The 19959-nt window shown below is 48.9% G+C and overlaps 1 protein-coding gene across 2 annotated transcripts; it reads right to left on the bottom strand.

The window, feature by feature from the left end:
- Positions 1-2395: 2395 nt before the first annotated feature.
- On the bottom strand, positions 2396-19608 carry TLX1 (T cell leukemia homeobox 1). Of its 2 annotated transcripts, none has more exons than XM_075935600.2 (3): positions 18063-19608; positions 14496-14733; positions 2396-8705 (listed from the first exon to the last, which is right to left on the bottom strand). In XM_075935600.2, the coding sequence occupies exons 1-3, from the start codon at positions 18535-18537 to the stop codon at positions 8483-8485; spliced, it is 936 nt and encodes a 311-aa protein (XP_075791715.1). In that variant the 5' UTR covers positions 18538-19608; the 3' UTR covers positions 2396-8482. The 2 variants fall into 2 exon arrangements, with proteins under 2 accessions (XP_075791715.1, XP_075791716.1); XM_075935601.2 differs by having other exon boundaries at positions 2398-8705; positions 14496-14697; positions 18063-19594.
- Positions 19609-19959: the final 351 nt, after the last annotated feature.

Below are 19959 nucleotides of genomic sequence, written 5' to 3'. Positions count from 1 at the left end.
TAGGAACCCTGAAATGCTGTTGGATTCCTCCCTTGCCTGGGAATAACTCCTTCAGTCAGGTCACTTTCATGCTTCCTGCTGTTCACAATCGAATTGAGGAGGTTGCAAATGTTGCAGGGATGTAAGTAACTTTGGGGCTGCAATGAGCAATGGGAGCTGGGGGGCATGCAGAAGACCTTAAAATAACCTTCTGCTTTTAAATCTCCCCAAGATCACAGATTCCCGCCACCCAAATGCAACAACCCCTTTGAGAACCCAAGAAGACTCACTTGGGAATTTCTCCCTTATTACTAAGCTCTTTAACCCTCTCTCATGAGAAGGCTTGAAAAAAACAATCTGTGGTTTCCTAATAGCTGACTTTTCCATCTTAGGCACCTCCTTCCTTCTAGGACACAGGAATCAGATCATAGTCTTATAAAAGTTGATTGTCTTAACAAAACAAAGAAGACCGACTTGGTTCCTACAGCAACTGAAAAGGGCAGATTAAACCACAGAGAGTTACTTCCCTGGGATTCGGTTTAAAAGTTACAGTGTACAGGGGTGGGGGGAATAATGGGCTAAGCATGGAAGAGTTCAACAAACCCCAAAATAAAGGAATTCACCTGATCATGTCTAATTAAACATTCCCTGTTCTATTCACATCTCTGTTGTGTTAAAGTTCAGCCTTTCCAAAGGCATGGGTATGGCTGGAAATGTCAAGTCTTGTTCCTGGCTTAACTCATCTCTCCCAGCTCTTGCTCTAATCTCACACAGACTGCCGCAGGGAGGTCCTGCTTCAATTTAAATCTCGCACTCTCTTTTCACTGGCTCCCCGTCAGCACTTCCTGGAGATTCTTAAGGACCCACAGTCTCTGGGCTTAACCCTTACTGGCAATTTAGTTAACTGAATGGCTGGGATGCCCAGAAAAGGGTAGTACCCCTCCCATTCATCACATGAATCTATGGACGGGGGCTCAAGCTATGGCATTATAAGCAGCAGGGTAGATGAGGCATGGGCTGGAACGCGAGTTCTGAAGTCTATGGAATGAAGCGCCAGACTCTGGCTGTGTCTAGACCACACATTGCTTCTGGAAAAAGATACGCAAATTACCAATCGCAATTTACGTCTCTTTTTCCACATCTTTTTTTGAAAGAGGCTTTTCTGACATTTGACCTGTCTACGCTGGGCCAAATGTCAAGAAAACACCCTTTTTCGGAACATCCCTTCTTCCTCGTAAAACAAGATTTACAGGGATGCCAAAAAAATGAGTCTGCTCTTCTGAAAAAAATTTTTGGAAGAGCAGACTCATTCCTTGGATGCGACAGAGTTTTTCCAGAATGCCTTTTGATATCCCAGAAAAACTCTTCAATTTAGAGGTACCTTCTGAGACCCCCACTTCCATGGGTTTTGGAATGCAGCATCGACCTACCCTAGGTGCTACCATTTAGCAGGCTGCTGTGTTTTCTGAAAACTTAAAGGGGATGTTAGTCCATCCGTTATGTGAAACGTCACGTGTAACTAAATCAAAACATGCAGTCCAAATGAGCCACAGGTGGTGATATTTGAAAATGAAATGATTTTCTAACATCTCAGCACTGCCTTTTGTGACGAAATCACAGAAACTTTAGCAAACGTAGCCTCTCGGGAGGGCAATCCTTTCTGCTTCAAGTTCCCCCACGTAATTTCAAAAGAAAAGTATTGATTTTTTCCCCTGTAAGTCACAGACTTGTTATTTTTAGTAGGTAGCTGCTTATTAGAGACAGACAGGTAGACAACTACAACCTTGTCCAGTGACAAAGGATTGATACATTCTTTGAAGGACCGGAGAAAGCAAAGTGTCTGAAGTCTTACTGCCGCTGCAGAAAAATCCAAAATGATTTAAAGTTTGCAAGACAGAGCCCCCTCCGTTTGTTTCTGATCATTTGATTGTTTACTCAAGGGAGGATGAAAGCTTAGTAAAAGACACCGAGTTTCAAGTTGAATTGGCTAGATTATTTTTGCACAAAATTAAGCACATGGACAATATTTTTTCAACTCTTTGGCAGCTTCCGTGTCTACACAAAAGAGTTCCACTCTACAGTCCAGCACACAAACATGTATGCACATGAGTGGCTTTGTAGAGACAAGTAAGCCAGGAAATCTTTTTTCTTTACGTCAACATAAAAAAAATATCACCATCCTTCTTCAACATATTTGGGTGGTTGACTAAAAATGTTTATTTTAAAACTGAGGAAAAAATTGGGTGGCTGGGAAGCAGAAAATTATCAGTTACATCCAATTTCTTTCTTTCTTTCTTTCTTTCTTTCTTTCTTTCTTTCTTTCTTTCTTTCTTTCTTTCTTTCTTTCTTTCTTTCTCAACTTTTGTTTTGTTGAAGACACCAGTCTTCATTGAGAAAACCTTATTTTGTCAACATATCATCGTCCATTGAAAAAAATCTTTTAACAGAGAATTTTGCACATAATTAGGCTCTGACTCAGCCAGGGGCTTAAGCATGTCCTGCCTTTACTAACATCATTTTTGGTGTGAGCATATGCCACTGCTAGCACAATGGGGCATCAATGCCATTTAGATGCCACCAAAATGCAAACAAATAGTAATAGCCATGTTGGGTTCAGTAGAGCTACCCCCTGCGTTGTTGTTAGCAGGCTCACAACCTGTGGCCTGGTCTACACTACCGTAGGCCATTGATCTTCATTACGCAGCTTCACCTATGTGAATAATGCAACTGAAATGTACATGCTTAGATCACTTGCCGCAGCGTCTTCACTGCTGTGAGTCAATAGTAGACGCTCTCCTGTTGACAATGTCCACACTTCTTGTTGTGGAGAAGTACCGGAATTGATGGAAGAGTGCTCAGCAGTTGATTTCTTTTGTCTAACTAGACACAAAAAATCAACCCCTGCTGGATCGATCGCTGCCTGTCCCTCCAGCAGGTAGTGTAGACATACCCTCAGTATGCAATAATAATAACATATAAGCTATATTAGAAAGCATTTGTGCCTGTCCCATCTGGGGAGAAATAAGAGGCACAGATTATCGGGTCAGTTCTCCTGGACATAGGGACTTTCCTCATAACTCATGTTTTCTAGACCTTTGATCATTTTTGTGGTTCTTCTCCATTTTCTCCACATCTTTCTTGAAATGTGGCACCCAGAACTAGACACAATACTCCAACTGAGGCCTAACTAGTGCAGAGCAGAAGAATTAAATCTCGTGTCTTGCTCACGACATTTCTGTTAATGCAGCCCAGAATCATATTTGCTTTTTTTGCAACAGCATCACCCTGTTGACTCGTATTTAGCTTGTGGTCCACTATGACCCCTAGATCCCTTTCCGCCATGCTCCTTCCTAGACAGTCACTTCCCATTCTGTGAGTGTGAAACTGATTGCTCCTTCCAAAGTAGAGTACTCTGCATTTGTCCTTATTAAACCTCATCTTATTTACCTCGGACCATTTCTCCAGTTTGTCCAGATCATTTTGAATTATGACTCTATCCTTCAAAGCACTTGCAACCCCTCCCAGCTTGGTATCATCTGCAAACTTCATAAGTGTCCTCTCTATGCCAATATCTAAATTGCTGATGAAGATATTGAACAGAACCAGTCCCAAAACAGACCCCTGCAGAACTCCACTTGTTACAGTCTTCCAGCGTGATTGTGAACCATTAATAACTACTCTCTGAATACAGTTATCCTGTCAGTTACACACCCACTTTATAGTAGCTCCTTCTAGGTTGTATTTGCCTAGTTTATTGATAAGAAGGTCATGTGAGACCATATAAAATGCTTTACTAAAGTCTAGATATCCCACATCTACTGCTTCTCCCTTATCCACAAGACTTGAGTCAGTAGGGACTACAAAAGGAGCTGCCTTTGAGTCTGCAGCTCCTTTTGTAGTCCTTCCTGATTCCTGATTGGCTGGTTCCTCCACAGCCATTCTAGCCTCTTGGAGGACTTCTCTATGACTCTCTTGGCCTTAGAGGCCTGGTCCCATTACACTATGGTCACCTGCTTTCACCTTGTAAATAAGTCTCTAATTTCCTTTTTCTAATGCATAAATCTGTATAACGTTTACTATTGGATTGGCTACAAGGGTTGTCTGTGGTGTGAAATCTAAGGTCCATTGATCTGGGGTTAAATGGCTAGCCCTTCGGGATAGGGAGTAACCTGAATGACAAAATAGATCGGCGTACCCAAGGGGGCTGTCTGTAACTCCGTATTAAGGCTGTTATTGTGAGGGAGGCATTTACGCCAGATATTTGGTTGGTGAAATCTAATATAGAACTCTCGGCCAATTTGGGGTTTGTGCCCAGCTTCCTGGCAGGCTGCCCTGAGGTTGGTACTCAAACATTTGGCAGCTTTACACACAAATCCAACTGTACTTTTCCTGCTAGATTTGTTTGGGGTTTCCCCCATCCCTTCTGCCAATGATGGTTTCACCTTGGCTCGTTTCTCCTTGCTACTGGCAGATGAACAATGGAAATACATGTTGAACTCGGGCAGGTTTCACACCTGGGATTTGTGGGGATTTAAGGTAACTAGAAGTGAAAAACGATGTCCCATGTCTCTGAGGGTGATCTTATTCCTGAGCCCAAAAAGGTACAATCTGAACAATCCAATCAGCCTTTAGCATTATAAGTTTCAGAGGGATAGCTAAGTTAGTCTGTTTCAGCAAAAACCAGGAGTCCTGTGGCATCTTAAAGACTAAGAATACATCTACACTGCACGCTTATTTCAAAATAAGCTATTCTGGAATAGTTACTCCGAAATAGCTTATTTTGAGATAGCATGTCTACACTGCAGGGAAGCCTCCAAATTAGTCTGAGGCTGGCTTCTCTAATGTAGACATGCTACCTCGATTTAGAACCCCAGAAGGACTAGGGAGCAATAACTTAGAATGGCTCAGGGGGGAAGGGTGTATTTTAAAATAGCAGCAGTGGAGCGTCCACACACGCTTTATTTCAAAATAGCTGTTTCGGAGTAGGTGTTATTCCTCGTCGAATAATGTTTACAGATTTTGGAATACGTCGTCCGTAATTTCAAAATTATTTCAAATTAATGCAATGGCTGTGTAGACGCTCACGTTGTTATTTTGAAATAACGCTAGTTAGCTCAAAATAATGGTGCAGTGTAGACCCACCCTTCAAGATATCACATTTATTTGTGCATAAGCTTTTGTAGGCTGAAACCCATGAAAGCGTATGCCCAAATAACTGTAGGTTCTCAAGGTACCATAGGACTCATTGTTTCAGGTTTATATTGTAGCGCCTAGATTAATTTGAGGTACTGTCAGTATGCAAAATATTATTATTTCATGGCATTCTCTATCATTTTCATTCCATCACTTTTCAGGCAATTGTTTAAATATTTAGGTACACATTGCTTTAATAAATGAAAGCATCTTGCTATTAAACTCATGTTAATCAGAATAAGAAAAATGTGTGAACAGAAAGAACACTCTTGCAGAAATGCTAAATCCAGAAACACAGAGGAATGATAAGAGAGCATTCTGCATTTGATTTTACTGATGACCTCATTTCATACTGAGCTCACCAGTATATGTGTCTAACCAGAAAGATTGCTACATACGGATTTTGTCATTTCTAAAATCTGTCATTTCTATATATTGCTAAATGCACATATATAGGCAAACATGTATTTGTGTGTGTTGCTTTCTTGGGAAATATTTTGACGTATAAAATGCGGCACTTAGCAACTATAAAATGGCTGTTTTGGAAGGAAATTGTAAAGAACTGATGTTGTAATAATAAGTAGCAAAATATTTGCAATATTAATAATGAGCAGTGTGCTTCAGGAAAACAAAAGCACATCTTAGCCCTCATGCTAATATTAGGCAATCAAAGACTGTGTTCTCTCCTCTGCTTGTCTCTCTCCCTACAATTAAATTGTCAAAGCCCTCAGCAGAGAAGAGCCTGAGTCTTCAGTGAATTTAGAAAGCTTGTAAACGTCACTCTCGTGCAAAGAAGGGTTGGGGTTTTTTTTTCTAATTACAGCAAAGGTGAGACCAAAATTCAGAAAACCCAAAGGTTTTAGATCCTTAAATAGGACACAAACACATACACACAGAAAGATGAATAATAGGTGCAAGAAACCTGATTTTTGCAGGTCTGTTTATATCCTACACCATTATTCTCAAACAGCAGCTGGACTAAAATCATTTCCATTTTCCCAAGACACGTGCTAAGGAGTTTTGTATCTTGGAATTCCCTTCTGAACGCGAGGTGCCAGTTTAATTGTAGGGGGTGAGACAAGAAGAGGAGACAGCCAATATTCTGAAGCCAATGACATTTTTTCCATTGACTTCACTAGCCTTTGGCTCTGGCTGAATTTAGGAGCTGGCCTTTTAAGGGCCTGATTCTGCAATTCCCCAGGAATGCCTATGAGTGGAAATAAGACCCATTATGAAGCCAGTGCTACTTCTCTGGGTAGAATAAGCCCTAATGGTCTAATCCAAAGCCCACAGAAGACACAGAGTTTTTCCAGTGACTTCAGTTTGATTTGGCCAAGGGCTTGTCTCTATGAGAAATGAGGTAGGCTATGAATTTGAAGTGTGATGGCTAGTGTAGAAGATTATCCAACAGGGAGCTATTGAACTAGAAGTATTCCAGTCAACTTTGCACCCTAACATCCATAGACTGGCCGTGATCCAGCAGAGTATTTAAACATGGGCTTAATTTTAAGCACGTGAGTAATTCCATCACTATTCCCTTAAATTGCAGCAAAGAAGGTTTCGGTTGGACATCAGGAAAAACTTCCTAACTGTCAGGGTGGTCAAACACTGGCATACATTGCCTAGGGAGATTGTGGGCTCTCCGTCACTGGAGATATTTAAGAGCAGGATGGATAGGCGTCTGTCAGGGATGGTCAGATGGTGCTTGGTCCTGCTGTGAGGACTGTCCTTGATGACCTCTTAGGTCCCGTCCAGTTCTAGAGTTCTATGATTCTATTCATGTTACCATCTGCCTAATTAAACCACGTAAGCGGTCCCACTTAAGTGCTTAAAGTTAAGCAGATGCTAAGCACTTTCCTGGTTTGGTATCTAAAAATGTTAGCAGATTCTGGGGTAAACTGTAGTCCATACCCCTCTACATTCTGAAACCAAGCAGATGCCACATAAATAAAGAGGGACTATTCATTTTATTTATATCCTAACCTGAATTTTGAAGGCACTTTGTCATGTGACTTGCGGTGTCATCGCCCCTCTTGGAAATGAGTACAAAAACAAGAGCAAAGCATTAGCTGATTTGTCCAGTATCTGGGACTTTTTTTTTATTCTTTTGTATTCACATAAATTACACACAAATTTTATAAAATGAATACACGTGAAACACCTTGGAAGTGCATAACTTAAAACAAACAAATGAATGAATGCCTTTAAAGAGCTCACTGAAAATATTTTTGATTGTTTGTCCAGCTGCGTAAATTGGCAGTGCTGTTTTAGATTATAAGTAACTGAAAAATATATACTGTGTCTATATATCTATATATATATTCCTGGAGTTTGCTATTAGAAGTGCTTGACTTAATCATGTCTCCTTCCCTTCATACAATTAAAGAAATGAGTTAAACAGTTGACCATGAAAGATTCCCCCTCCCCCCCACACACACATCTGTTGACTTGTAGAGCAAAAAAGGTAAAAGAAAATGCTGAACATTTGTAAATAGTACTGAAATAATCCACTGAATGAAACTGCATTGGCTCTGCAAAATGCCACCGACGTCTCAAGAGTTATTAAAATATAAGTTGATCAACACAGAGTCTGTGGTATCCAGGGAAACCGTTTGGAATCTTCATACAATTGTTTGCAATATGGTGTGTACAACATTCAAAAGTCTGTCAGTTTCCTCTCTTATTCTCCCATCGGAAAAATATAATAATTAAGATGAAGAAGAGACATTCCTAGGTGAAATCCACAGAATTCACTTCCATTACATATGGAAATTACCAGGCGAGAAAAGAAAGTTGAGCTGCTTTGCTCATTTCTTTTGCACCAAAAACCCAGGCAAAAGGGTTTGTTAAGGAAATGTCGAAGCTCCCTCCCAAAGAAGAGAGAGTTATTTCATTTGAAATGACCAGGCTAAAAAATATGAAGAAACCAAAGGCCTACGCCGGCGGCGGGAAGAAATCCCGCAAAGGTTTCTTCCATGCATTCTGAAAGGACGACATGAGGCTAATGTATTTTTATTTTCTAGGAATAATTAAAGACACTCCTCATTGTTCATTTGTCTGGTTGTGGAGGCTTTTGAAAGAAAAAGAAAAAGGGAAACGGCGCTTTTATCTGAAACATCCCACGGGGCACTTTTGTTTTTGCCTTTCCTGGTCTTCCCACCAAGCGGCTCTTTGCCGACGCAGCACATCGGACGTGTGGGGCTCTGGCGCAGCGGGGGGCACATGTGGCTAGCTTCCTGTTGGGAAGAAGGATGCTGGAGGTCGGCTGGCTCGTAACGCAGTGCGTGCGCACCCCATGGGGCCGTGGGCTCTATTCACAGGCAGAGGCGACCGAGGTGACGCTGGTGATCTTGGAGGAATCGTCGGACCACGGCTGGAGGTTCTGGAGGGCGAAGAGGGAAGAGTTGTGGACACAGATGGGGTCGGCCTGGAGGGGCTGGTTGATGCTTTTCTGGAAGGCCTCCTGCTGGAGCTGCATGAGGATGCGGTTGGCCTGCTGCCTCTCGGCCTCCCTCTCCTCGGCGGTTTGTCGCCTGGAAGAAAACAACAATTGTTCAAACTTTGTAATGTAGGAGAGCTGCCCTGCCGGGATACAGGCCTTGCAAGAGACTCCTTGAAGGCCACGATGCTGGGCAGAGCCGGCAGGTCTCCGGAGTCACCCTGCCTTTTCATTCGCCTCCGCAAGCGAATGAAAAGCACCAAGCACAATCCAAAACTCCCTCTGTAAGCAAGAGGGCAAGACATGTTGGGATCCAGGCTCAAGAAGATAGGAGCTATCTCTCGGGGAAGAGGAGACCCAGGTGGAAGAGAGCTAATTGAGTCAAATCAGCGAGGGAGGTTGCGGAATCTCCATCACAGGGGATATTTAAGAGCAGGTTGGACAGACACCTGTCAGGGATGATCTAGATCAGGGCTACTCAACTTTGGAAGCTCTGGGGGCCACAATGATACTCACAGCACATGCCAAAGGCTGCAACTTACATGAGGCTGCATAGACATGCAAATATATATGTAAATATATGCAAATAGCTCCTTTCCCAGTGACGGGCATGACTGCAAGAATTAAGGCAAGACTACACAACACGCAGGCCCCATTTAAGTCAGTTCTGCTGATATTAATAAAATGCAATATTGACCCGATTCCCACCCATATGACAGCACTTTTAATGAGCAATGACAGTCCAGGAATTGAACCACTAAAACGCTTCTCAACAGAAGACCCTTCTATGGACTGCTTTTTTGTTTTGACTCCCGGCTGCGTGTTGAGCCCCGCGTCGACCCAAACTGCACCGCAGGCCGCAAACAAACAGGCCATGTGTTGAGTAGCCCTGATTTAGACGGTGTTTGGTCCTGCCGTGAGAGCAGGGGACTGGACTTGATGGCCTTTCAAGGTCCCTTCCAGTTCTACTGTGCTAGGGTTCTGTGATCCCTCCTCTCACCGCATCCCATTGGCCAATGCAGGACTGTTCCCTGTTCTCCAGGACTGTGCCCCACACCATGCAAATGATGGTCCTATAGAAAGGCAAACATCCTTTGCCCTCCCCACGTTCTGAGCTGGGTGGAGACAGCTTGGAGAGAAGTGACCAATTCCTTTGGTCTCCAGAGAGATTCCTTTGTAGCATAGCTGTTCCCCCCCCCCCCCCCCCCGCCCCCCGCCAGCCCATGCATACGCGGCTCCTTTCCTCCATGTCCAGCTAGGCCACTCGCAATCACTTGGACTGAACCCCAAGCTCCCTTCTCAAGCAAAGCCCCATTCGCTCCTGGAAGTGACGCTCTCAGGAGAGAGCCGGGCAGAACATTCTGCAGCAGCCCTCCGGTTGGACGCGCTGGAGAGAGTGGAACACAAGGGCAGGTCTGAGCTCTCCTGGAAACCATGCGGCCTACAGTGGGTCTCAGGTTACAGTGTCTGTGGATGGGCTCAAATCATGTCCTTCCCGTTCCTTCTCACGATGCTGCCTGGCGAGCCAGCCACAGAAAATCAAGCAGGACATCCGGGAAGGTCGCAGAGTCAAATGGAAACCAGGCCTAGTTCCCCCACAACACACACACATATTGTGCAATTTGGTTCCCTGTCATTAGTGCCCAATATGCACTGGGGAGAACACTATATGTGAATGATTCAGAGGGCCCAGAGAGATACATGCATCGCCAACCTTACGTTTTCCTGGCATACTAGGCCTTCTTGTGTCCTGCATATGAGGGCATGCACGGGGGGCGTCGGGGTATGAAACCAGAAACATTTCCTCCACCTATCCGCCCGAGTAAAAATCAGCCCCCAAAAATGCCTCTCCTCTGCTATGTCTCGGCTGCTCTGATCCGAATGACCAGATGTACAGCGTTAGCTGTCATCCCTGGCTCTGTACTGATCTGTCCCAGCTTTAATGCAATTTTAAAATCAATGTATAATGAAACTACCGTTTGGGTTTTATTTTGCTATCGATCCCCTGAAAGGTTTCAGTTCATAACCCATTAGAGATGGGGGGAAAAGAAGCGGCTGGGTGGTCTGTGGGGATTTGGACTCCTGCTGGCCTGTAGAAAGTTCAGGGACACTTAGTAGATTCTCAGATCAAATGCAGGGGAATGTTACTGACAAGGGTCACTAACTATGTACATTTCACATCCACAAACAGCATGAAATGCGCATTTTCCACACACACCTCCACCCTGACCCACGCTGCCAAATGTATCCCGCATTATTTATTATTTAGCGGACTCTATGCTTATTTCATTTGAGAAAAGCAGCTCTGAGGCATGGCTTTTATTAAAGACAGGGGGTCAAATAAGTTGGGGGGGGACATTAATTCCTTGACAACTGTCAGGTATAAATTCATGGGATTTGCGGCAGCCCTGGAACCTTCTTCTCCCACTTAAATCAACAACAACCACACTTGTGTGCCAGGCTAACCCAGGACCAAAATCAACCTATGCAGCCAATTATTTTTTGAATAAGAGGCGGGGGGAGGGGGGAGAAATTGCATAAATAATGTATGAGTTTTCCTTCCCCAGCAAATTTACTCTTGATGCATATTTAATACTGTTTTGACTTCATAGAGAAATATAACGCAGTCTCCCTTATAATTAGTGGTAACAGAGTATTAATTTCCAACTGGGACATTATTCTCAGTTAACACAGGTCGCTGGGGGAGAGGGGGAAGAAACGTTTTTCAAGCAAAGGGAGAAATAAAAGATCCAGGCAAATTGCTGAAATATTGCAAGGGAAGGTCAACACATTAGTAATAATTATTTAAAGCGATGGCTTAATTGCAAATTATGGGAGCTCTCCCTCGGCACCAATGTGCAGTGGTTCGCCAGGGACCCTATCCTGAGGCGCTGGGAGAGCCGGGTCTGCGCTGAGCAAGGATGTAAGGATCAGGCCTTGTATCGCTGGATGGCCCCGATCCAGCCCCCTCTGTGCTCAACGTGGGTTTTCCCCGTGGATTTCAGCGGATCGGGGTTGAACGTGGCCTCCCAGGACTCCGGGCCGGCATTCGTAAGGCATCGGTCCGTGTGCCTAAAACTTCAGCAAGTTTTCTCTTTCTTTTCCTACCCCTATTCGGTATCTACCCCTGTGCCGCTGGTGAGCGCGGCTGCGAACTCCGATGCGAGATAGGCGCTACCTCCCTGGCGTGGCTGGGGATCCGTGTTGGTTCCAAGACAGAGCTCGTCTAGATTGAACTTTTTCTCTAGTCAAACTTCCTTCCTGTTCTCTTCTTGGGGCCGCGTATCCCACCCGAGGTCTGCCGGGGACACCCCGCCTCCGATCCGGGCATGTGGAAGAGGGGCTGGAAGCAATTTCATTATCTGCCCAGTTCACACCCAGCTCCGGGAATCATTCACTTTCGGCTCGGGACGCGGGGAGGATTGTTTCAGACCCTCCAAAAGCTTCCTTGAAACATCTTTCTTCCCCTTGGGCACGTGCTAGCAAAAACTGGGGGCACCCCATGCTTGCGCTACAGACTCGAAAATCTCCTACTTTTGACTGTCGTCACATCCACACGCCTGTGGCTTTTCCCCCATGAATGCCAGTAAAAAAATCGTATGTATAACAACAACAACCAAGGGAGGGGGTGAACTACCTTGCATAAAGGGGTTTTGTTTTATTTTGTTTGGTTTTACAAACGAATGGAGATCCGCCTATTCTAAAGCAGAACGGATTGTTTGGGGTTATAAATAGTTTTGTCCAGTCTATACAGAATGATTTTTTAAACAAGAAAGTTAGAGGATATTTTGTTTTGCTGAGGACTTGAGAAAATGACCCTCTCTAGTCCTTTAAAAATCAAGTCAATATTTTAGGACTCCACATATAAAGAGTGGGGTTGAAATTTCTCCCCTCTTTACATATATATATATGTAAAGAGGGGAGAAATTTCAACCCCCTCTTTATATGTGGAGTCCTAAAATATTATTGACTTGATTTTTATATACACGCTTCCTTTTAAACAATGGCTAAAGTAACACCCTGCCTTGGCTGTTATTGTACCTTAGTGGATTAGCAACGCGAACAAGAGGGGGTTCTTTTCTTCAAATTTATTTTGTGTACCTACAAAATCCTAACGTCACTCTCCCCCTCCCCCCAGCTGAAATCCCTTGCTTTTAGCACACCCAGGCACCTCAAAGACTCCCAGATCTGCTCGAGTTTATTTCCCCTCGCACTTTCAGCACTTTGGGGGCTTTTTAAATCAATTTCAAACACGCTGCTGTCTTTTTAGGCCACGGTATTTAAATATAAAAAAATCCTTGATTACTCCTGTAAATTGTTTGGTTGCTGGCGTGGAAATGAATCGCTCAATTCATACGTGAAGGCGCATGGAGAATGGCTTGTTTATGGCCAACGTTTACTCCCTTTCGCTACTTTAAAGAGCCCCTGACGTGAGACAATTCGAATCTACGGCCAGACGTCCCAGAAAGAGTTTCTCTTTTCTTCTTGGGTCTGTTTCCCCGAGCCTCATTTATTCCTAAACCGCCCCATTTCTAATGAGAGGCGCAGGAACACGCACACACACTTTCTGGTCAATATAGCAGAAGTCTTAATAGGAAAAAAACCCAACATTCCCAAACGCCATCGAGTCAAAATGGTGAGGGGTATTGTTCTCTGGGCTAAATTCCCAGGCCAGTTTAAAGACAAAGCTACTCCGGGAGAGATCCCCCCGTCACCCCCCGCAGGACCCGCTGGTATCAATTGCCTCCGGGCTAGAGGGAGCCCATCAGAAATCCACTCCGAAAAAAAGTTTCATTGATGGCAGCCAGGCCGCGCGTCTCCTTACGAAGAGGCAGGACTTTCTCACGGGTCAGGCGCCTGGCGGGTGCGGCCGCGCTCTCCCGGTGATGTTAAAGCGATCCACTCAGAGGATCCCAGCGAGAACCAAGTGGCGGCCGAAGCCTCTTCCGGAGCCAAGTTTCTCCGCTTGGCCTTAGACTAGCCCCGGGATGAAGCCATTCGTGTGGGGCCTTCCCCCGAGCCCTTCACTCCAGCTGACCACAGGCGCGGATCTACCGCCCCCGCTCAGCGCCCGGCTTTGCCCAACGCGCCCGGCAAGGCGCGGCCAAGTCCGCCGCGCGCATTCTTTTAAGCCTAAAAGGGGGCCTCGCCGTTTCGTCCAGCTCCGATTCGGGGTCCGTTTACACGGCAACGGGTGCGAGAGACACAAATCCACCCCCGAGGGGGCGAGCGGGCAGGCAAACCTCTGCGGCCCACCCCTCGACCCACACACACGGACCAGGCCAGGCGTGGTACACACGGCCCCCGGCCCGGTACACACGGCCCCCGGCCCAGAGCCCGCAGCTGAGACAACACACCGCCCACAACACACACTGCGCCGCGCAGACACGCACTGTATCTGTTGAGCAAAGCCTCGACGACGTGCAAAGAACACACAGCCAAGCACACACCAGACCAGATCCACATACGTGCACCACACACACACACACTCCAGACACGCGCAATAGACACACACAGGCACAAGCCACATAGTGGCACTAGACACACCCACACTCCACACACTCTAGACACAGGCAGGCACTACACTCAGGCCCTAGACACACACTACACACTACTTTAGACACACACAGGCCCTAGACACACACACACATTCTAGATGCACGCAGGCACTACACAGACACACAGGCCCTAGACACACACACACACACACACACACACACACACACATTCTAGATGCACGCGGGCACTACACAGACACACAGGCCCTAGACACACACACACACACACAGGCCCTAGACACACACACACACACACATTCTAGATGCACGCAGGCCCTACACACACACACACACACACACACGCGGAGGGTAAATATTCATCTCACCTCCATTTTGTCCGGCGGTTCTGGAACCAGGTCTTGACCTGGGCGTCTGTCATCTTGAGGGCCTTGGCCAGCGCCGCCCGCTCGGCCGAGGCCAGGTATTTCTGCCGGTGGAAGCGCTTCTCCAGCTCGCAGATCTGCAGGCGGGTGAAGGACGTGCGCGGCTTCTTCTTCTTGGGCGGGGTGCGGTTCTGGTAGGGGTGCCCTATACGGCGTGTTACAGTGAAGGGTGAGAGGGCCACTGGGGGGGGGCAAGGCGGGGGGGGGGCAAAGAAGCAAGCAGCAAAATATCAGGAGGGGTTCTCGAGCAGGAGCAGACAGAGAGCAGGCGAGCCTAGTGGGCAAAGCCCGGCGGGGGGGGGGGGGGGGCGTTACCAGAGCCCATGCTGCCCTGGGTGAGCTAAGGCTGCGAACAGCGTGCGGCAAAGCCCCCCAGTTGCTGACTTTCCCCGGCAAGGGGCACCCTCCCAGAGCCCGGCCCGCCCCGCCTGGGCGCACCCCGCTCTACCTCTGCGAGCCCGGAGCGGCAGATGCGAGGGGGGGGGGGGGTATTTGAACGCCCGGTTCTTTCCGGCTCCTTCTCCCCCCGCATCAAACCGCTAGAGGAGGCGCCTGGTGGCACCCACGGCGCAGTCACCGGGGAGGGGAACCGAACTCGCCGCGCGGGGACTCCCGCTGGGCCAGTTCGCCTGCGCGGCGCCTTTCGGGGAGTCTCTCTCGGCGAACTGAGCTCGGCCAAAGGGGGGCCCAGCGAGCGGCCTTTGAAAGACCCGGGGGCTGCGTTTACACTGCGGGCCGGCGCGTTTGTTTATTGCATTTCAAGACCAGCCAAACACCCGCCCCTCTCCCCCCAAGAAAGGCTCCGGCCTGTTCTCCGTGTGGCAAACCCGGGGGGGGGGGGGTAGCGATACAGACACGGACTAGCCGATTCAGACGGCGATAATCTGTGGAGCCAATCGCCTTTCTGATCCCGACATATTTCCACAATTCGGATTGATTTTTTTTTTACTTCCTGGTATATATCGGGAGCGTGTCGGGTTCCTTTATTTTCAAATCGATTTGGCCCCGCGGTTGAATCCCATTAACAAAGTTTCTGCCACACCTGACCCTCCCTCCTTCCCCCCCGAATTAAAGGAACGGCCTTCTCCGCAGAAGTGTGTGTAAACAGGAACCTCCTCCAACAGGCTCCAACTCCCACCCGCCGCCCCCTCTCAGAGGCAGGCACTGTGGTGCTAGATCGACAGCATTTCGCTGGGAGGCCTGGAATTAGCTCCGTGGCTTTATTACCGGGGAGCTGGCTGTATTCGTTACAGAGCAACACCCCCGGGGCTGGGGGGCTGGAATCAGGCGCAGGCGTGGCCCGCTCCACAGATGGGCAAAGATCCTGATTCGGGCGATCGGCCTCGGGTTCTGTCTACACACATCTGAGCATCCTCGAATCCTGGACTGCCAGGCTTGGAGCGAGACCTCAGGAGCCATCGAGTCCAACCCCCTGCTCAAAGCAGGGCCAACCCCAACTCAATCAACCCTGCCGGGGCCATAGTAAGCTATAGTGCCTCTTAACCATCTCTATATTAATGATTAGGAATAATAGTATTATTCATATACTCCCATGTGGACGGTCCCTTTTGCGGACAGTGCCTGCCTGCCTCTCTGCTTCTAAACTCCCACAGCAGTGGAATCAGGCTAGGGGCGGATAATGGAAGCTCATAGGCCCCCCAATCTAAAGCCCCTATTTTGTTCCATGGCTCGGATGAAGCTCAGATGAGAAGGGGGAACACGGGCTGTAAATTAGGGGCAAACGCGGCCTTTTGGGAGGGTTGGCTCGTTAGGGTCTCTCGGGCAAGGAATTCGTAGTTCCAGGCCAGCAGGGACTTGACTAGCTAGTGGCCAGAGTCTGTGGCAAAAGCCCCCCCCCCGTGCACAAGGCCCTGTGTTATCAGAGGGGATGAGCTCATGTTGAACCCCACCAAATTGCTGGGTTTACTAATCCGCAGCACTAAAGGCTACGCTGTTTTGTCTCTGGGCAGGGAGACCATTTCATTTCTAGGTGCATTCACCCGCCTTCCTGAGCCTCCCTCTCCGCCTCTTGCGGTGGCAACGTGGGCTCCAGGCCCTGGGACCCACGCGGGGAAAAGTTCTCGCCAGGCGAGTTTTCTCTGAGGAATATTCTGCCGGTCGCCACAGGCCACTCGCCGGAGGATCTCGCTGCGCTTTCTCAACAAGGATCCAATTAAACCTCCCCGAGGAGGCAGAAAAAGCTCATTGTTTGGTGCTTCCTCATCCGGCTAGTGAATTGATACCGAATCCAAATTAAATTTAAGAACGGCGGGGGGAGGGGGGGATTCCTCCAATTGATCACCCTGGAAATGATACATTAACCTGCTTTAAAAGGGGACTGGTTCCCCCCCATTTTACAATGTCTCCGCCTTTGCTGGTGGGGGGGGGGGTGGTTTCCCTGTTCATCTATTACCCCAGCCGCCCCGGAGAAATTGCTTTGTGCGGAGGGAAGTCGGGGCGGTTAAGAAGTGATTCCAAAATTGAAGCGAAAGCGCTGCGCTTAAATTTCGGGCTCTCTGGATCGGCCCTTGCTGCGGAAGCCGCTTCTGCATTGTTCGTTCATTATTTATATTGCACGCGGCTCGTCCGAGGGCTGCAGATAACACCGTGTGGCCGGGAGAACTCCCACCGAGTCGAAATCTTCCCGGAAGAAAAACTTAGGGCCAAAAAAATAACAAAAAACTAACAACCCCCCTCCCTTCAAAAAAGCGAGCCGAAACCCAACAAACAAGCCCAAAACCCAAACAAAAAGAAACAAAAAAACACACCCACCAAAACAAAAAATAAACGAAAGCCAAAAAAAAAAAAAACCAGCAAACAAACCCCGAACAAAACCAAAGCAAACAAACCAAAAAGCTGGTTCACAACCCCCGAGTGAGGTGCCTTTGGGAGCCTCAGAATAATTCAAAGAAGGGTTCTGCAATTCCGCGCTTTCCCCTGGACCGGCTGCAAAAGGAGACCGACTATCCGCGCCAAAAGCTGCCTACATTAAACCCTGAATTGCAAAATAAATTCGTGCCTCGCCTTCGCCTTCCCTGCGGAGTTAGGGGTGATACAATGAGCCAGTGTCGGACAAAAAGAAACCCTGCAGATCGACAAACTTTTGCAACGATTTTAAGGGTGATCTTAAAGGAATTAAATGTGATATCCTGACATTTATTATTATTATTCCCTAATATTATTATTATTATTATTATTCCCTAATTGTGTTTCCGTACGTTCTAAGGGCTGGCTGCTTTGGACATCCTGCTATTTCGGATCCAATTTAGCCGAGCTCGCTACCAGGCGCTTTGTGAACCCGCCGGGTTTTCATGCCCCATCCCTCGGATCTCCCAGCTCTGTCCCTCCTTGTCCCGACTGTGCCCATTGCTCGGAAACCCGGCCGGTGCAGGGGAGGGCAGCCAGGGGGAGAACGGGGCAGCGCTGTCTTGCGTGGGGGTAGGGTAGGGGCTCTCCAGGTCCCTCGCCAGGCGGGTGAGAGGAGCGCGGGGAGCCGGGGAAGAGACTCACCTGTGAACCTGTCCTTCGTGTAGCGCCTGTTGCTCTCCATCCAGGGGAAGGTGAGGCCGGAGAGGCTGTTGACGCTGTTCACCGAGGGCACGGTGGGCATCCCGGTGGAGAGGGGCGGGTGCCCCCCGCCAGCCAGCGGCCGGTGCGCCGGCACCCGGATGACTCCCCCCGCCGAGTTCAGGCCGCCCCCGTTCACCGCCACCCCCATGTTGACGTTGTAGGAGCCCGGCAGGGAGGCCATGCTGCAGGCTCCGGGGTACGGCCCGGCCGCGCCGCCGCTCGGCCCGTAGCTGCCGCTCATGGTGTTGTAGGCGCTGCTAACCAGGCAGCCCAGGCCGTACTCGGAGGAGTCCTGCAGCCGGGAGCCGGCCACCATGCAGCTGCCCTGGTCCGGGTTGTTGAGGATCTGGTCGATGCCGAAGCTGATGGGCTCGGCGTGGCCCTGGTGCAGGGGGTGAGCCCCGAGGTGATCCATGCCGCTCCTAAACCCCCTAAGCAGCCCCCGGGCCGCCCCGCCCCCTCCGGGCCCGCGCCGGAGCCGGGAAGAAGGTTTACACGGCGCGCGGCTCCGGGCTCGCTTCGCTTCTCCCCCAAAGCCTCGGTGGAAGCGGGCGAGGCAGGGCTAGAAAAGAGCCGGTGCGGAGATTTGGGAGCGACTGGGCGAGCGAGTGTGAGGCGCCGGGGCTGCGGCTTGTGCGCGGGGGCATCAATCATCTAACCCCCAGGCCTGCTACTGCGCGGCCCTGGGTCTCCATTGGCTGGCTCCGGGAAGCAGCCGCGTGAATGACAGGCCGGGAAGAGCGAGCGGAGCGAAGGAGCCGGTCTGCGAGCCGAGGAAAGCCGGGCGGGCCGGAGCCTTATAAAGCCAAGTCGCCCCAGCCGCAGCGCGGAGCAGGCAGCGCGCCTCGCCGCGGGCTCCTTCCTTGCGACTGACTCCTCGCCCGCTCGCTCTGAGCGCCCGCAGCCCCCGCCCCTCTGCTCGGGGGTCTCCTCCCTCCCACCCCGCCCGGGGAGCGTGTCGCGGACACGCGTGGGGCCGCTGCGGGTCTGGTTCTGCCGTGGCGCCCAGACAAAGCAGGGGAACGCGCCAACGGGCCCTGGACTTGCAGGCTGGGGGAGAGGGGGCGGCTCCTTTCTTTTCCCAAGGTCGGACGGGTGGAGGGGCTGGAAAGATTTAACCATCCCCTGTACGAATCCGCCCGCTGCTATTGTACCCTGCCATTGCGTTTCCATGGGCAGTTCACTTGTTGTGTGGAGACATCGAAGGGCAGAACACAAAGAGTACACGGGGGGTTGACAAAGACACTTCGTGACGGGGAGACGTCTAAACGCAGCCGGGAGTGTTAGATGGAAGATCTCCAGAGAACATATACGGTGCCCGCAGAGCGCTACCCACACTACAACCCGCGAGCGGATTCACGAAGGGCTGTATCAAATCGGTAGACAATGTGTAGGAATCGAAATACAACATGGCATGTTACAGTCACAATGCGAATCGCACCCACCAGTGACTTCAGCAATGAATTGTCTTGCACGTCTGTACCTCCACAGTCCATCCAATGGTTTACACGCGTGAAACATTACCCCGAGTGGGGCACGGTGGGGCGGGTTCGGGGAAAGGGCTCCATCGGACTGGATAAGGGAACCTGGATCCTAATCTCACGCTGCCTTGGTTTGAGTTATTCAGCGATATTTGCCCACCCCTGTGAATTCCTCCCCCCAAGAGATACATACAATATAATGGGGTCTAATTTAGCTCTAACTACTCAAGAGAGAGATCCTGGAGTCACTGTGGACAGTTCTCTGAAAACAGCCACTCCATGTGCAGCGGCAGGCAAAAAAGCAAAAAGAATGTTAGGAATCATTTTAAATAGAGAATAAGACAGAAAGTATCTTA

This window comes from Pelodiscus sinensis, chromosome 8, assembly GCF_052426305.1.
Source record: "Pelodiscus sinensis isolate ZL-2025 chromosome 8, ASM5242630v1, whole genome shotgun sequence".
Lineage (NCBI taxonomy): Eukaryota > Metazoa > Chordata > Testudines > Trionychidae > Pelodiscus > Pelodiscus sinensis.
Note: the sequence above shows the minus strand (reverse complement) of the source record. Positions and strands in the feature narration are given on the sequence as shown.